The sequence below is a fragment of the Penaeus chinensis genome, chromosome 14 (genome assembly GCF_019202785.1).
Source record: "Penaeus chinensis breed Huanghai No. 1 chromosome 14, ASM1920278v2, whole genome shotgun sequence".
Taxonomy (NCBI): Eukaryota; Metazoa; Arthropoda; class Malacostraca; order Decapoda; family Penaeidae; genus Penaeus; species Penaeus chinensis.
The window spans coordinates 14162280-14177891 of NC_061832.1; the positions used below are offsets into that span (position 1 = coordinate 14162280).

At 35.0% G+C, this 15612-nt stretch overlaps 2 protein-coding genes across 2 annotated transcripts; one reads left to right on the forward strand and one right to left on the reverse strand.

The window, feature by feature from the left end:
* Nucleotides 1-2905: 2905 nt before the first annotated feature.
* On the reverse strand, nucleotides 2906-7307 carry LOC125032425 (dolichyl-diphosphooligosaccharide--protein glycosyltransferase subunit DAD1-like). Its single transcript, XM_047623547.1, has 3 exons — nucleotides 7151-7307; nucleotides 3414-3636; nucleotides 2906-3234 (listed from the first exon to the last, which is right to left on the reverse strand). Exons 2-3 carry the CDS (start codon nucleotides 3625-3627, stop codon nucleotides 3104-3106), a joined length of 345 nt encoding a protein of 114 aa, XP_047479503.1. The 5' UTR covers nucleotides 3628-3636; nucleotides 7151-7307; the 3' UTR covers nucleotides 2906-3103.
* A 1857-nt stretch (nucleotides 7308-9164) lies between these two features.
* Nucleotides 9165-15221, forward strand: LOC125032478 (uridine diphosphate glucose pyrophosphatase NUDT14-like). The gene is made up of 5 exons (XM_047623626.1): nucleotides 9165-9363; nucleotides 9961-10069; nucleotides 10791-11001; nucleotides 11241-11317; nucleotides 11880-15221. Exons 1-5 carry the CDS (start codon nucleotides 9283-9285, stop codon nucleotides 12032-12034), a joined length of 633 nt encoding a protein of 210 aa, XP_047479582.1. The 5' UTR covers nucleotides 9165-9282; the 3' UTR covers nucleotides 12035-15221.
* Nucleotides 15222-15612: the final 391 nt, after the last annotated feature.

Consider the following 15612-nt stretch of genomic DNA (forward strand, 5'->3'; position numbering starts at 1 on the left):
ATTAAATAGGTTAAAAACTGTTCTGAGTTTACTCAATACATAACGGTATTTTATCGTACGTAAGAGTTATTTGTTATTATTAAAATAGTAGTATTTCTTAATATCCTAGATGCGTGTGTACACATATATAGACTACATATATATAAATAATATATATGTGTGTATACATATACATGTACATATACATGTATATATACATATATGTATGCATATAAACATAAATGTATACTCATGTGTGTAATAAATAAATAATTATGCCTATATGATGAACATAAATACCCTTTACATTTCTCTCTCTTTCTCTTTCTGCCTTTTTTTTCAATATAACCACATCTTTTGGTGGCAAGCGAAGCTCTGCAAGCACCACATACGAGCGCTTTGGCAATGGTTCTTAGAAATCATACGTACTATTTGAGTCCCTAAGGCAATTCGTCGTTGGCTTTAACTTCAGTCTGGTAATTCCTACAACAGCAGTGGTGCAAAGCTGAATGGGCTCTTGCTCTTCCCTTGGGATACATCAGCGTGAAGAGGGGAGAGCTGCTGCATAGACTTGTCTTCCATAAAACCCTTGTCCACCCTGCTTCCTGGACAGAACACTCCAACGCCACTGAAGAAGCTACGATACAACACGAGAACTGACAGTAACCAGTTAGAAGGTACTAGAAACCCCTTCTGGGAAAGACTCTTTCGGCGCCATGAATCACGACTCTTCAAAGCGCAGATCCAAGTCCACCCGTGACTAATGGACAGTGGTTGGGTGCAATTATTGTTCCTTGTATCAAAATGTAACTTAATTATTTAACACGTCACTTCGAGGAAAAGTAACGAGGTACATATATGTTTTGGTGTTTCTGCGTGTGCGCGCGTGCGTGCATACGTATGCGTGTACATGTATGTATGTATGCAAGTACGCACATGCATTTACATTAAGTTGGGAAGTACAACAATGGGTGGTATTCTAGATCGCACGCATGAGCTCACCTGCCCACACCAGGCCCCGAATCCATTGCTGTTCTAGATCGGTATGTCGTCTCACGGTTGCATTTATATATATAAAATGGAGGTGTCTGTGTGTGTGTGTGTGTGCACGAGCGCGCGCGCTTTCTCTCCCTCCCTCTCTCCCTCCCTCCCTCCCTCCTTCTCTCATGCGCTTTCCTACTTAACCCATTTACATTAATTTTCTGTAACAAGCTGTCAATAAGTTTCGTTCTTATTTTCCTTCTTCGGAGAATATTTCAAAATTGCATATCTGCGGGACCGGCAGCTGTGTGTATCTGCGACCGGAACCGCGTGTATCTGGGCGAACATCGGACGAGCGACAGATTGTCTGAATAGGTCACGCGGGGAGAGGGAGAGGGAGAGGAGAGGGAGAGGGAGAGGGAGAGGAGAGGGAGAGGGAGAGGGAGAGGGAGAGGAGAGGGAGAGGGAGAGGGAGAGGGAGAGGGAGAGGGAGAGGGAGAGGGAGAGGGAGAGGGAGAGGGAGAGGGAGAGGGAGAGGGAGAGGGAGAGGGGAGAGGGAGAGGGGGAGAGAGGGAGAGGGGGAGAGAGGAGAGGGGGGAGAGAGGGAGAGAGAGCGAGAGGGGGGAGAGAGGGAGAGAGAGCGAGAGGGGGGATGGAGGGAGAGAGAGCGAGAGGGGGGATGGAGGGAGAGAGAGGGAGAGGGGGGATGGAGGGAGAGAGAGGGAGAGGGGGGATGGAGGGAGAGAGAGGGAGAGGGGGGATGGAGGGAGAGAGAGGGAGAGGGGGGATGGAGGGAGAGAGAGGGAGAGGGGGGAGGGAGGGAGAGAGAGGGAGAGGGGGGATGGAGGGAGAGAGAGGGAGAGGGGGATGGAGGGAGAGAGAGGGAGAGGGGGGATGGAGGGAGAGAGAGGGAGAGGGGGGATGGAGGGAGAGAGAGGGAGAGGGGGGATGGAGGGAGAGGGAGAGAAGGAGAGGGGGAGGGAGAGGGAGAGAAGGAGAGGGGGAGGGAGAGGGAGAGAAGGAGAGGGGGGATGGAGGGAGAGGGAGAGAAGGAGAGGGGGGATGGAGGGAGAGGGAGAGAGGGAGAGGGAGAGAGGGAGAGGGAGAGAGGGAGAGGGGGGATGGAGGGAGAGGGAGAGGGAGAGAGGGAGGGAAAGAAACGAAAGGTTTCATATTCATGAATAGCCCAAACTATACATCTCTGGAAGGAGGGAGTGGGAGGGAGAGGGGGGATGAAGGGAGGGAGAGAGAAGGAAAGGGAAAGGGAGAGAAACAAAAGGTTTCATATTCATGAATAGCCCAAAATATACACCTCTATCTTTACATACTGAATAAAGTAACAAATATTATCAAAAAGGAAACATACTGCTAAATACTAACCACTGTTGGATAAAACAAATTATATTATATTTATGTTCTTCACCATCAGTTTTCATTTATACACATTTAAATATATTCTCATTGAGTTATTGTATAAAAAAAAAATGAAAAAAAAAATGAAAATGTAGGTATGACATTGTTTTATTAATAATTTGACAATTGTTTACAAAGTGACTTTACCCCTCTGAGATTAAGTCCCTATTACTTCAGCCAACTCATCGAAATCCAAAGGATCACCCTATTAACAAAAACTCCTGACTCAGGGCCTATGCCCCCAGACCCCCAACCAACTGCCTGGTTTCCTTAGCAAGGGACTCTACCCCCAGACCTTCACCTGCTATGGACAGTCTCCACTCCATTTGTCGCGACCTGTTTTCTGATGTTATTTACTGTCCACAGAAATAATTTCAAAGATCAGTTAATATATTTGTTTCTTTATGACATCACCCTTGGATTTTTCCTTTCTTAGTATTTTTAGGTATTTCATCAACATTTTTTTATGTAAACACTAGTTCACCATTCTTTTCCAGATATCTTATTGGACAAAAAGGGTTAAAACAAGAGATCCGTTAACTATAAATTTATTGGTGACTTCATGAACAAATTCCAATCGTTAAACCTCACACGCACATGGGAATGTAAATTAATCTGCTGCTTTGAAAATAACATGGGTTCTTTAGTGACCATTTATATCCTGTATACATGATCTTAGAACATTTCACATTCTTTAAAGAAAACCAACAAAATATTTGATCGTCCCTTGTTAACCAATGAAGTTAACAGTGACCAGATGAAGGATAATGTGGGCAAAGATGAAATCTGCAAAGCCTCGTTCTGGGGAGATGCCAATAAACTGCATTTTGTTCTGAGGGTTTGCCTGCAGTCTCAAGCTTACTGTGGAAAAATATGGTAAATAATAATTTAAAAATCATTAATAATGCAACTATAAACAACAAAAACAGTAACATCAATAGCAGTAATAATAATCATAATAAAAATTTATTACAGTAAAACAAATGAAAAGTCCACCAACTAACTTTACAAACCAACATCAATTAACCACAGATACTTACCCCCTAAAACAAAGCAGCCAACGGTACTGATGAAGCCAGACAGGAAGGAGTTGAAGGGGAAGGTTCCCACTAGACAGCAATACACAAACTGGATGATCCCAGTCAACAGAACATAGAAGAGGTAGGCATCAACAATCTTTAATTTCTTGGGAGTTTTCTTCATGTACTCATCGTAGAAATTTCTGACAACCACCAATAGTGACGTTGAAGACATGGCTGGTTTCTGGAATGGGAAGACAAATTTAGAAATTTCAACTTGATAAATGGTTAGGTGCACACAAAATATACCCTAGGGTATTTCATCCTTCCAACTATATTCTACATCACCTTGTCCACACACAACATTGTTTAGACTCCTAACAGGTCAAAATATGGCAATTTTTATTCTCATCTATGTGCAAACACTGGAAAAAGGAAACCAAAAACAACAAAAATTCTACATTATTCATATCAGATCTATCTTAATTAGAACCAGAAGGAATTATTTATTGTACATAGTGCACAACAAAAACAGATAAAGTGGGAATAGGCTCCATTACTTTCGTAAGTGAATCTAATATACATCATTAATATCCATAGTAACAGATAAATTACAATGCACATTTTCATGACTTGTGCCACCTCATTCATCTCGTGTCTCTCTAGAAAAAGCTTAACATAACATCTTCCTTTCTCTTACCTTACATTTTCCTTAACTGAAGCAATATGGTGAATATGATTTAATAGTAAATATTTCAAAAACATCCACAGAAGGCAAGAATGTCCCATTTTAAATGCCACAAAAAGCCACACTTTCCTCTTGCATCATAACAAGTGAACTGTTAGCACTTACTCTTCACACAATAAAGCATCATGTGCAAACAACAATTACACCCCCTTACCACAAATCTAATGAATATACAAGTACTGACATAACCTCTATCCTTGCTGCTACATAATGCTTCAAAACAAACTACAACAATGCAAGTCCACAAGCTAGACACCATCCTTCACTTCTCTGTGGAGACACTGTTGTTACTGTTAACTCTGGCCCTTACCAACCAAAGTATCCTTGCATGCTTTGCACAAAAGCAGCAAAATGGGGCCAAAGGGCCATCCAATGTGATGTCTGTTGTAACCAGTCCAAGCACATTGGCTGCTGCTATTTCAGCTGCATTGGATAATTTACACAGATATACAATGGACTATTTAACAATAGTATTATGTGGATTTGCAGTAGGTGTGGCTCTACTAACACCTACCTTTTCCTTCTCTCTTTCCCCCCATTTAACTTTTAATTCCTTTGACACACTTAATGAACACATGAACAACCATTACACACAACATCCCCCTCCCAGGAACCCCACACTCAACACACGCCAACACCACCTATAACTTGTAACACTTGCCACCCCAATCCTAAACACAACATCTTAAACACCCAAACACCCCAACTTCACCCTCTCACTCAGTGCCATCTCCCATTGCTCCTGACTGAGGCTGAGACACTTTGCAAATGCATACCCATCATGCCACAAAGAATATGTCTACTGGCAAGCTTATGGAATTATTTAGGTATATCAATCAATTTAAATATCAACAGATCTTAATATAGTACAAAGAGCTAATTTGGCTAAGTATGATATGCTGGGGTAATGTTACGCTACCACTGGAACTGCTCATCTTACTTGGAGAACAAGCAAAGTAGCAAGAAAAACTGTTCAGAACCCCATCCAAATGTCCAGACAAGTTGTCGACTGACCAAATTCAATGAGAAGGTTTTATTAGTAGTAGATATGATGGCAATTCTTTACAGTATGGATGCACTTGCTACAGACTAAGTCCCCAACTCCATGTCACAAAATCTTCACCAATATAATTCGCCATGACTGGGCTTAACCAACTGCCTGTCAGGAGAGTTGATGGGAGGCTGTGTATGCACACAAGATAGAGCTAGGAAGAACCAAGTGGAATGAGGCTTTCCACTATTTATTTTTCCTTAATTTGTGGCATTACTGATCATATATGTCGATAAATTTTTGTTTTAATAATTGTAACAATTTGTCCTCTACAAGAATATCATCTTGAATTTGCCCTAACTTAGTGTGTCCATAGGGTATAGATTAACTGAGATCAACATCACAAAATAATACCTTGTGAATCTAAACCAAAGTTGCCCCATGCTGTGCTTCCAAATTTGTCAGCCAGTTCCCAACACAGATTTGATAATAAATCACTTGATTTTCAGCCCTGCAATTACTATTGGTGATGTGATAATTTCAGAATGATAAACAAAACCATTCAAACCATAGCATTACTAAACTCTATCTGCCCTGATAATTTTTTTGAATACCTTCATATAACATTTTGTTACGGAAACCCCCCTGTAACCACAATCCTGGCCCCAATACTAGGAGAGGGCATGCATGGTACCTGGGAAAACACGGGGTAAAATTTAATAATATACAGAGAATTGGTCAATATATAGCCAAAAGCAGCAGTCCCACCTATGGGGACTGCTGCCCCCCCAAACCTACTATAGAGAACAGAGAATTCACCACATATGTATGGCAAGACAGAGCATCAGACAGATTCGGCATGGGATGCTCTTGCATGTCGGTGTATACTCTACCCTGCCTTTCGTATGTGGAAGATTCTTGGTCTTCTATTGTGAGGGTTGGCAGGCAATAGCAGAGGATATTTTCATCATTTGCTGTAAATATGAGGCCAAAGCAACTGTATCTGTGTTGTTTATTACTATTTCTTATGCTCTATAAGATCACAGTATCCATATCCCTCTATCTCTGCGCATGCCTCCCTGTAACATTACCCACTCCCTGCATTAGACACTATAGTGACTGATTCTGTGTATGTTATTCTTATTTTACCCTGCAATTTCTCTGGTACCTTTCATGCCCTTCCCCTACTGTAGGGGACATAATTGTCGCTAATGGAGGGTTTATGTGGAATAATTTCAGGTTCACATTACCAAGAGCGACACAGATAGAGGGATATGGACAATGCCATCTTATAGAGCATAGGAAACAGAGTCACATATAAAAAGGTACAGCTACTGTAGCCTCAAATTTACCACGTATCGACGTAAATATCCACTAAATATCACTACTACGAGACTAAGTCCACTACATCCTGACACATCCGAAGTTCTTTATGTCTGTTTCCTAAGAGTTGGTACAAAGTGCTAATGAAGGGGGGTCAGGGGGGCTTGCCTGCCTGTCTAGGGAATAAACTGGAGGTAGGAATGGCTATGTTTGGATTTTTGGCTTCGTATAATGCCCAAATCTGGCTGGCTTTGGAAATCTGGAGGGTGTGTCGCTCTCGGTAACAAATAACTAATTTCGATATGCTTCAATAGTAGAGTGAGAGGAACCCATCGATATCAAAATCGTCTCAATCGGTTATGCAAAGGCATTCAAAAAATTTACCTCTGCCCATAGGACAACATCAAGTTCCTTTGCCCCGACACTCGCCTGTTGTAAACTGCTAGTATTAGCAAGTTAAACTTAAATAGTTAACCATGATTTATCAAATTGTTGTTTGATAATGTGCTAGTTTTCTCTAGCAATAAAATATTCAGGTATAATCAGCGATATAAATTGCCATGAAGTTCATAACATCTGAAAAGATTTTTACATTTCAAATCTCCCTTTTAACTCTTATAACACAAGACAGCGAAGCTCGGTGACAACATCATACGTCACATACTAACAACAGTGCACATAAATATGTATATTTACCTTTTATAATATGTACACTAAATATTTCGTGCAAAACCGACCGCCGTGAGAATGCTGTCTTCTTCCCCCAAAAGCCGTGCTGTCAGTGTATTCGGAAACTCCGACTTCTTCCCTTATTTTAACCTGCTCTTGATTATCAACCAATGAAAATCGAGATACTCGGTAATCTTAACCAATCAGCAAAGGCCTTACGAGTTTCCAAAGAGATCCAGCGGCATACGTTGGTCATTTCTGATTGGCTGATGATGTAAACAATAAACAAATGACGAGCAGCTTCCGTGTCTTTTTTTGCGCGGGAAATTTTAAATACGCAAAAAATAGAATTGATATATAAATATTCGTAAACACCACATACTATATGTGTGGTATTTTATGTTGAAAAAAAAAACATATAATAAAACAAACACAGACTAAGGATAACAGTAGTAATACTGAAAACAGCAATGATAGAAATGCATAACATTTTGATTATAATTAAGAGAGTACTGAAGAGAATGTTAAACGTATCAATGAAAATGATGAAGGTAATAATGATGATAATAATGATTATTCAGAGGATAAAAATAATAATAACAATAGTAATAGTAATGATAATAATGATAATAATAATAACAATAATGATGATAATGATAATAATGATAATAATAATAATAATAATGATAATAATAATAATAATAATAATAATAATAATAATAATAATAATAATAATAATAATAATAATAATAATAATAATAATAATAGTAATAATAATAATATTAATAATAGTGATGATAATAATGATAATAATAATAATGACAGTAACAATAACAGCAATGATAATAATAAAAAAATGATAACATTAATAATAATAACTATAATATTAATACTAACAACAACAACAGTAGTAAAAATAATGGTAATTATAATAACAACAATAATAATAATAATAATAATAATAATAGTAATGATGATGATAATAATAATGATAATAACAACAATAATAATAATAGTTATAATGATAATATGGATAATAACAATATAACAATAATAATGACAAAAGAAAATAATAATAATGATGATAATAATGATAATAATAATGATAATGATAATACCAATAATAATAAAATGAATAATAATAATAATAATAATAATAATAATAATAATAAAATAGCAATTATAAAAAAATAATAGTGATAATGATAACAATAATAATAATAATGATAATAATGATAATACTAATAATAATGATAATAATAATAATAACTATAATAATAGTTACAAGGATAACGATTATAATGATAACAACAGCAATTATAATAATAAAAAATTTCATTATTGTTATTATTATTATTATTACTATTATTATTATTACTATTATTATTATCATTATTATTATTACTATTACTTTTATTGTTGTTCTTCTTATTATTATCATCATAATGTTAATAAGAATTATAACAGTAATCATAACAACACTAGTAATGGTAATGATGATAATAATTATGATAATAAAAATATTAATAATAAAAATGATAATAATAATAATAATAATAATAATAATAATAATAATAAGAAGAAGAAGAAGAAGAAGAAGAATGATAAGAAGAAAAATAATGATAATGATGGTGATTATGTTGAGGAAGAGGAGGATAATAACAATAATGATAATAATTATAATAACATAGATAATAACAGTGAAAATAATAATGATGATGATAAGAAATAATAATAAAAACAATATTAACAGTACTAATGGCAATAATATTAATAATAATAATAATATTAATAATAATAATAGATAATGATAATAATAATGATAATGATAATGATAACAATAATGATAATGATACTAATGATCATAATAGTAACGATAATGATAATAACGATGATAATAATAACAATAATGATAATATTCATCATATCATCACCACCATATTGATTATATGTATATATACACACACAAATATATACACATATCCATATAAACATATATACATATATGTATGTATACACAGCATCGTCCAACTACAAACTCCATTTCAATTCACCTTCGAACGCGCTCTTGTTTATTCTTGTTCTCACTTGTTCGTGTCTCCTGCGCCCGGAATCAGCTGAGTCTCGACCTAGTGCTTCAGAGGAAACAATTTTAGGAGATGGAAGACATAAAAGACGTCACTGTAGAGCCCCTGACTTCGTCGCAGTTTGTGAAGCCTTATCGAATGCATTACAAACAAGTGAGATACCTTGATTTATATATATTTTTTAAGACAAAAAATTTAATGTAGTTAATTCAGTTTAAAGTAGTTCTTATGAATGTACAGTCAAATAATGTGAAGACGGAGACCTTTGTCATTTTTTTGTTTTTTTTTGTTTATAAATAGGGACACCGAATCAACTCTGTCACAGGGATATGTGCTGAGAACGTAATCATTCAAGGCTAACTTAACCTGAAATTTTGTTGTCCTTAAGTACTTACATCAACTGTTTCAGCATTATATATATATATATATATATATATATATATATATATATATATATATATATATATATATATATGTATGTATGTATGTATGTATGTATATTTATATTTATATATATATATACATATACACATACACACACACACACACACACACACACACACACACACACACACACACACACACACACACACACACACACACACACACACACACACAGCACCAAAAGTTCTTTTGCTTAGGTTGAAGAACTGAATTTGTATTTCTATCTTCTTAATAATATTACAGAGTTCTGTTAGGACTCATCCTTTGTGTTTTGCAAATTTTAGAAATATCATCTTTATTTTTCAGAATAATATCGAGAAAATCTGGGATCTAGTCAGTCTTCATGAGAGTGTTTCCATTATTATCTTCAACACAGATAGAAAGAAACTTATTCTTGTAAAGCAGTTCAGACCAGGTAAGAGGGCAGAATATTATTTGATTTAAGAGAATTTGATTTAAGAAAATGCAAAAGTTTCCTGAGCCTATACAAATGTGTTTAATTAGGAGTTCATTGCAATAGGAAAGTTCTACAGTATTTATGATTTTATTGCATCGATAATATGTTCATATTAATACTTATTATTTGTTGGGATTTTGTGGTTTTGCAGTAGAGGAAAAATATACAGCATGCATACATCAGTAATATTACAACAGTGAAATGAACACTCCCTACAGTTACTATTAGGGCTAGATTAACAGCCATAGGGCCCCTTAAAAATAATATATCTATGTTTTGTTATAATTTCTGTCTACTATATTGTTATTATGTTGTTGTTGTTTCATGCAGTGTCTGAATATTTTGAATTTTGAAATGTAATTTTACAAAATTATTTGATTTCTCCTTTTTTATACCTCAGCAATTGTGAAAGTGCTCTCACTAATTTCTAAAGAATAGTTGTACTTGATATGGATCCCTGTGAAATATTAATGGCACATAGAACTCGTATTCTACTAGTTTATTTTCTCAAAAAGGAGTTTGAATTACAGAGCAGAGTCCTCTTCTCAAACATTTGGCATATAACTAAAAGTATAGCTGATTTAGGAATCGACAGAAGAGATCCATATTGCAGCATTGTGCTATTCTTTATAACATTTCATTTGATATACTTAATAACAATTACTGTATCCTTCAACAGCTGTGTATTATGGTGGAATACCCCGGGAGGAGCGGAAACTGGGGAGCACGGACACAAACAAATACCCAGGGTCAGCAGGATTGACCATAGAGCTCTGTGCTGGTATTGTTGATAAAACTAAAGATTTAGCACTAACTGCAAAGGAAGAAGTATTGGAAGAGTGTGGATATGAGGCACCACTGGAAAGCTTTGAGAAAGTGTTGAAATACAGGTGTGTTTTTAGTATAGTGTCAAGTGCTGTATTTTATCCCTTTTTTATGTATTGGATTTTTGAAATGTGCAGAAAAAAAATTATCATTACATTTTCATTACAAAACATTTATTAATAATGATAAAATGCTAAACTTGATGCATTGAAAATAATTTGACTTCAAAACATACCTAGTTTGTTTTGTCTTTAACATTTGTTATATAAATTTCATCTAATTTTTTACTACTTGTTGGATTCAGATCGGGCGTGGGAGTATCAGGTGATCAGCAGACAGTGTTCTATGTGGAAGTAACAGACGAGATGAAGGTATCACAAGGTGAGTCTTCATGAAAGGAGCTCTGTGTTTTGAGACACTGTTTTTCACTAAAACTATTTATCAGAGTTATTTTGTGTGTCTTTGTTGTAACTTCACATACTTAAGTGCTGACTTTTATCACTGAATTAATTATAGAATAAATATTTAGATAAATATTTAGGTAAATGTTCCTGGTGAATTGAATTCAAGTTTTGTTGTTGTTGTTTATATAGCTGGATGAATGTACTTGATATCTTAGAATATTATAAGCCCTAGGAAAGATTTTTCATCTTTTATGTTATGTGTAATCTATTTTGGATTTCATAAGAATATATGCTAAATATTATAATTTGCCCTGATAGTAAAGTCTAGTGGTTTGAAATACTGTTTATGCTCATGATATTTTGACTACTGTAATCTCCCTAGATTTGCTCTGAATAGACTAACTTGAGGGTCATAGTAATGCAAGAGAGAAAAAATATATATAAATAAGGTCCCCTGGAAATGCTAAAAAAGCTGTTGCTTTTATGCAAAAAAAGTTGACATAATTACAGCTTAACTGCAGTTGTATTTTTTATCACAGGAGGAGGATTAGCAGATGAAGGAGAAATGATAGAAGTTGTGGAAATGTCCATACCGGAAGTTCAACAGTACCTGAGTCAGCCGGAAGTGAACTCTCCTGGGGGCCTCCTCTTTGGACTCATGTGGTTCTTGAATAACAAGGCCCCAAAAGAGTAACTTTTATTGGACTGGCCATAACCTAGATTATCAGGAGTGCTTTTTCTTCTTCCTCTTCTTTTTCCTTTCTCTATACCACCTTAAGTACTGAAGATTCTGCAGATGTTTTGAGGGTACAAGTTTTAGCACTTTTTTATTTCAAAGAGATACAGTATTATGTTTTCTGTATTTTAGTATTTACTCCATTTGTGGGAACTATGATGTGCATTGCTGTAGAACTAACATGTTACCTGGAGAAATGTGCAAATACAATAACAGCTCAGGAGTTTGGTTTAGCTATCTTATCTCTTAGAGGATGAAACACCACCATTGTTTTCATAAGTGTATATGCACTTGATAGAACATGGCAAAACTCTTTAAAAAAAAAAAAAAGTTTTTAAACTGTACACATTAGAAATATGTGTGCATTAAATTAGATAGAAAAAAATACACTTTTCCCATCCTGTGTGCACGTGAAGCTTTGAACTTTCCTGTTCTTTAGGAGGTAATTTACATTTACTTGTATATTGTTTCACAGGTTAAAGTTATACTTTGTAAGAATACAGTTTTGGTTCCTTGTAAGTAGCTCTTATTTTGTTTCCAGATTGTAAAAGTGAATCACGATGATAATATGATATTCCATGCATGAAGATGAATTTTGAAACAGGCTTTTAAAATCTTCAGAGAATATGGTTTAACCTTTTATTTTTTTATGTTAGAGAGTACAAATTTTCTCAGTTTTATTACCTGTACATGACAGGTATAGTGAATAAATGTATGCAGTGATATATTCAGTAATGTTGAAATGGGTGCCAGTAGTATCTCTGCAGCTGAAAATGCTGTCCTCTTAATGTAATTCACATTGAAATGTCAATGTTAATGATAGCAAATGTCGTTAAACAAAATAGACTTCTCTTAGGAAATGATTCATCATTGTACATCCATTCACTAAAGGTTCGCTTGATAAAAGTAATCTCTTGTGTTAAAAAATTTATATAGTGATTTTTTTTGTTTCATTTTATCCTAGATATTTTTTCTGGACTAGTTTCCCTATAAAGTACTGTACTTTTCTTAAAGAAAGATTTCAGATGTATGAAAATTGCATGGAACTAACCAGATATTCACACAATGTCTTGGGCTTGATTTATGTTGCTTAGTGCAAAAGTTAACAGGAAAATACTCCAGAAGTAAATAAGCTTTCTGTCAGGATCAGAGTATAGAAACTACTTTCTGAATTTTGCCTGCAGTATTACTTTATAATCCACCTGTAACATTCAGTCTATAAAATACTAGTTAATAATCCACTGTGCTCTTTAAAATATGCAAATCCTGTTTCAGTCTGCTTTTTTTTTTTCAAAATACATGAAACTTTTTTTTGCCTTGTAAGTCTTTAATATTTCCTCCACAATTCTAAAATATAAAGCTTGAATATTGACGTTCTTAGTTTATTGCTTATCTTATTATTGTTTAAGCCTTGATGTCTGGCACATTTATTTGTTTAAACTATTGGCCATTATTGTTTAATTAATTTGAATGTTGGTGTAATCTGTCACTTCTACCACATAGTGCTTGGCTGCCATATTGACTGCAACATGCTAGGTAATAGACAGATGTGATGGTTAATGCTGTCAACACTGGCAAAGTGATCTTTTCTGTGTTCAGTGCCATCCCTAAAAAGTTTTTTTTTTCTCAAGTTACACCTCCAGGCAACAAATATTCTTCTATTGTAGTTGCATACAATTGTGATGATAGAAAAATGCTTCCAGGCATTGGGAAATTTTAGTTGCTACATCTCACTGCTTGCTCATGGTGACAGGAACACTCAGCAGTCAGTGAACTGTAGAATGTTTACTTCTTGGTATGGCAGTTGTATGCTACTTGATGCCACCCACAATTACCAGGTTCCTTGAACAGTTCTTCATTGCTCATATAATCCATCTTGGTCTGGCATGCGTCACTTTTGGTCTGTGTCCATTAATGCAATTGCTTCCTGGTGTAGTGCCTGATTTTAACATTGATCAGCATCAATGGTGCCACTTCAACCATCAAAATGCCCATCAGTGGTTATGTGCTTTCATTGTCGCCTGGCCTATCTCCTTTTGCACTTGCTAGAAAACTACCATCTGCTGTCTTGCCATCCACAACTTTTCTACCTCATTTGCCTGACTGGGAAATACTTGTTAAAAAAAAAAAAAAAAAAAAAAAAAACACCATGGACTATTTTGCAGTTCAAAAAAACATACTCCAGTTTTAGTTGCTTATGGTTTAGATAGACGACAACTGTGAGTCATCCTTGTAATGAGAAGCAGTAATAAACATGTGCAGAAGGTCCAAAATTACATACTCATTTACATTTTCTTAATGTACTTACAGCTGCTCCTGCTGTTTTATTTAAAGAAAATCCAGTTGATATTTTTGGCCAAAAGCTTTAATGGTTGGGCCAATGCTAGTTAAATACATTGTAATTACAGATTCATGTTACACAGCTCTCTTTAGCCACAAGTCAGTAAAATACTTGAAAATATACAAATTTGCAATAAGGGTCTGTGAGTGTAGACACTGATGTACAAAATTTAGTTTATGCTGAATCTAATTGGCTTTATTTGAATGCTTACTCTTGTCCATTTTAGTGTCCTTTACTTCACATTTCTAAAAACTCAGAATGCTCCTCTGTGGTATTTTTAGATGGTACTTTTATGTACTTATGTTTTAGTGTTTCTTATTACTTTGTATGAGCTGTTATCAGTATTTTAATTTTGTTTGTGAGGATTTATTTTTATAGTTTCATGTACTTAAAAGTGCAGGTTATGTTTTTATTTCATCTTACTTCCATTTTAGATTTTAATACTACACTGATACAATATTACTGTAGTATGCATTTATTTGTTTTAGATATTGGAAACAACAGATTTCAGTATTAATCTGTTACAGAACATTCCTATCAGAATATGCTACAATCAGATTTTATTAATTTTTCATTTCATACCACTTTGCAAATATCACAGCATTTATGGAATCTTAATTTTGATTTTATATAAAAGGTGCTTAAAATCATGTAGGAACAGCTTTTCAAAAGAGTAGTGTGTAGATGCAAAATGTGCACAGGAAAAAATCACTAGTATATGACAGCTTGATGCACAAGATTTATTTTTTACTATTTGTATTGCATACTATATGTTAAAATAGAAATAAAGTTTTTGGAAGCAGACATTGTTCTATTATTCCTGGTCAGTACCCTAATAATGTAACACTGATTCTCATACAAGGACCAAAGCCAAGCTAGGCATGTACAAAGCAGGCAAAGATTGATGGGTACAGTATGTATAGTTACTTAACTACCTGATCCTTTTGGTAAGAGAATGGGACAAGGTGTGTAAGATCACTAAAAATTCCATCTGCTATATCATCAGTTCTGATGACAGATAGCAGAATCATTACCGACAAAACAGGTGTTACAAATGAGCTACCAACATTCATGGCAGAGATCTGTACAGCATCTTGTGTCGCCTAGTTTTCTACCTTACAAGCAAAACAGAAACAACACCCAGTGTCATTCATGAGTAGGTCCTCTGCATTCCTTCCATATTAATTGCTAACAC

What these genes read in the sequence shown, in the direction of transcription:
- LOC125032425 (XM_047623547.1), bottom strand. Translation starts at nt 3,627, where the DNA reads ATGTCTTCAACGTCACTATTGGTGGTTGTCAGAAATTTCTACGATGAG. An exon ending in TGGCTGCTTTGTTTTAGGGG is followed by an intron (nt 3,235 to 3,413) that starts GTAAGTATCTGT and finishes ATTTTTCCACAG; the next exon opens with TAAGCTTGAGACTGCAGGCA.
- LOC125032478 (XM_047623626.1), top strand. Translation starts at nt 9,283, where the DNA reads ATGGAAGACATAAAAGACGTCACTGTAGAGCCCCTGACTTCGTCGCAG. An exon ending in TGTAAAGCAGTTCAGACCAG is followed by an intron (nt 10,070 to 10,790) that starts GTAAGAGGGCAG and finishes ATCCTTCAACAG; the next exon opens with CTGTGTATTATGGTGGAATA. An exon ending in GAGAAAGTGTTGAAATACAG is followed by an intron (nt 11,002 to 11,240) that starts GTGTGTTTTTAG and finishes TGTTGGATTCAG; the next exon opens with ATCGGGCGTGGGAGTATCAG.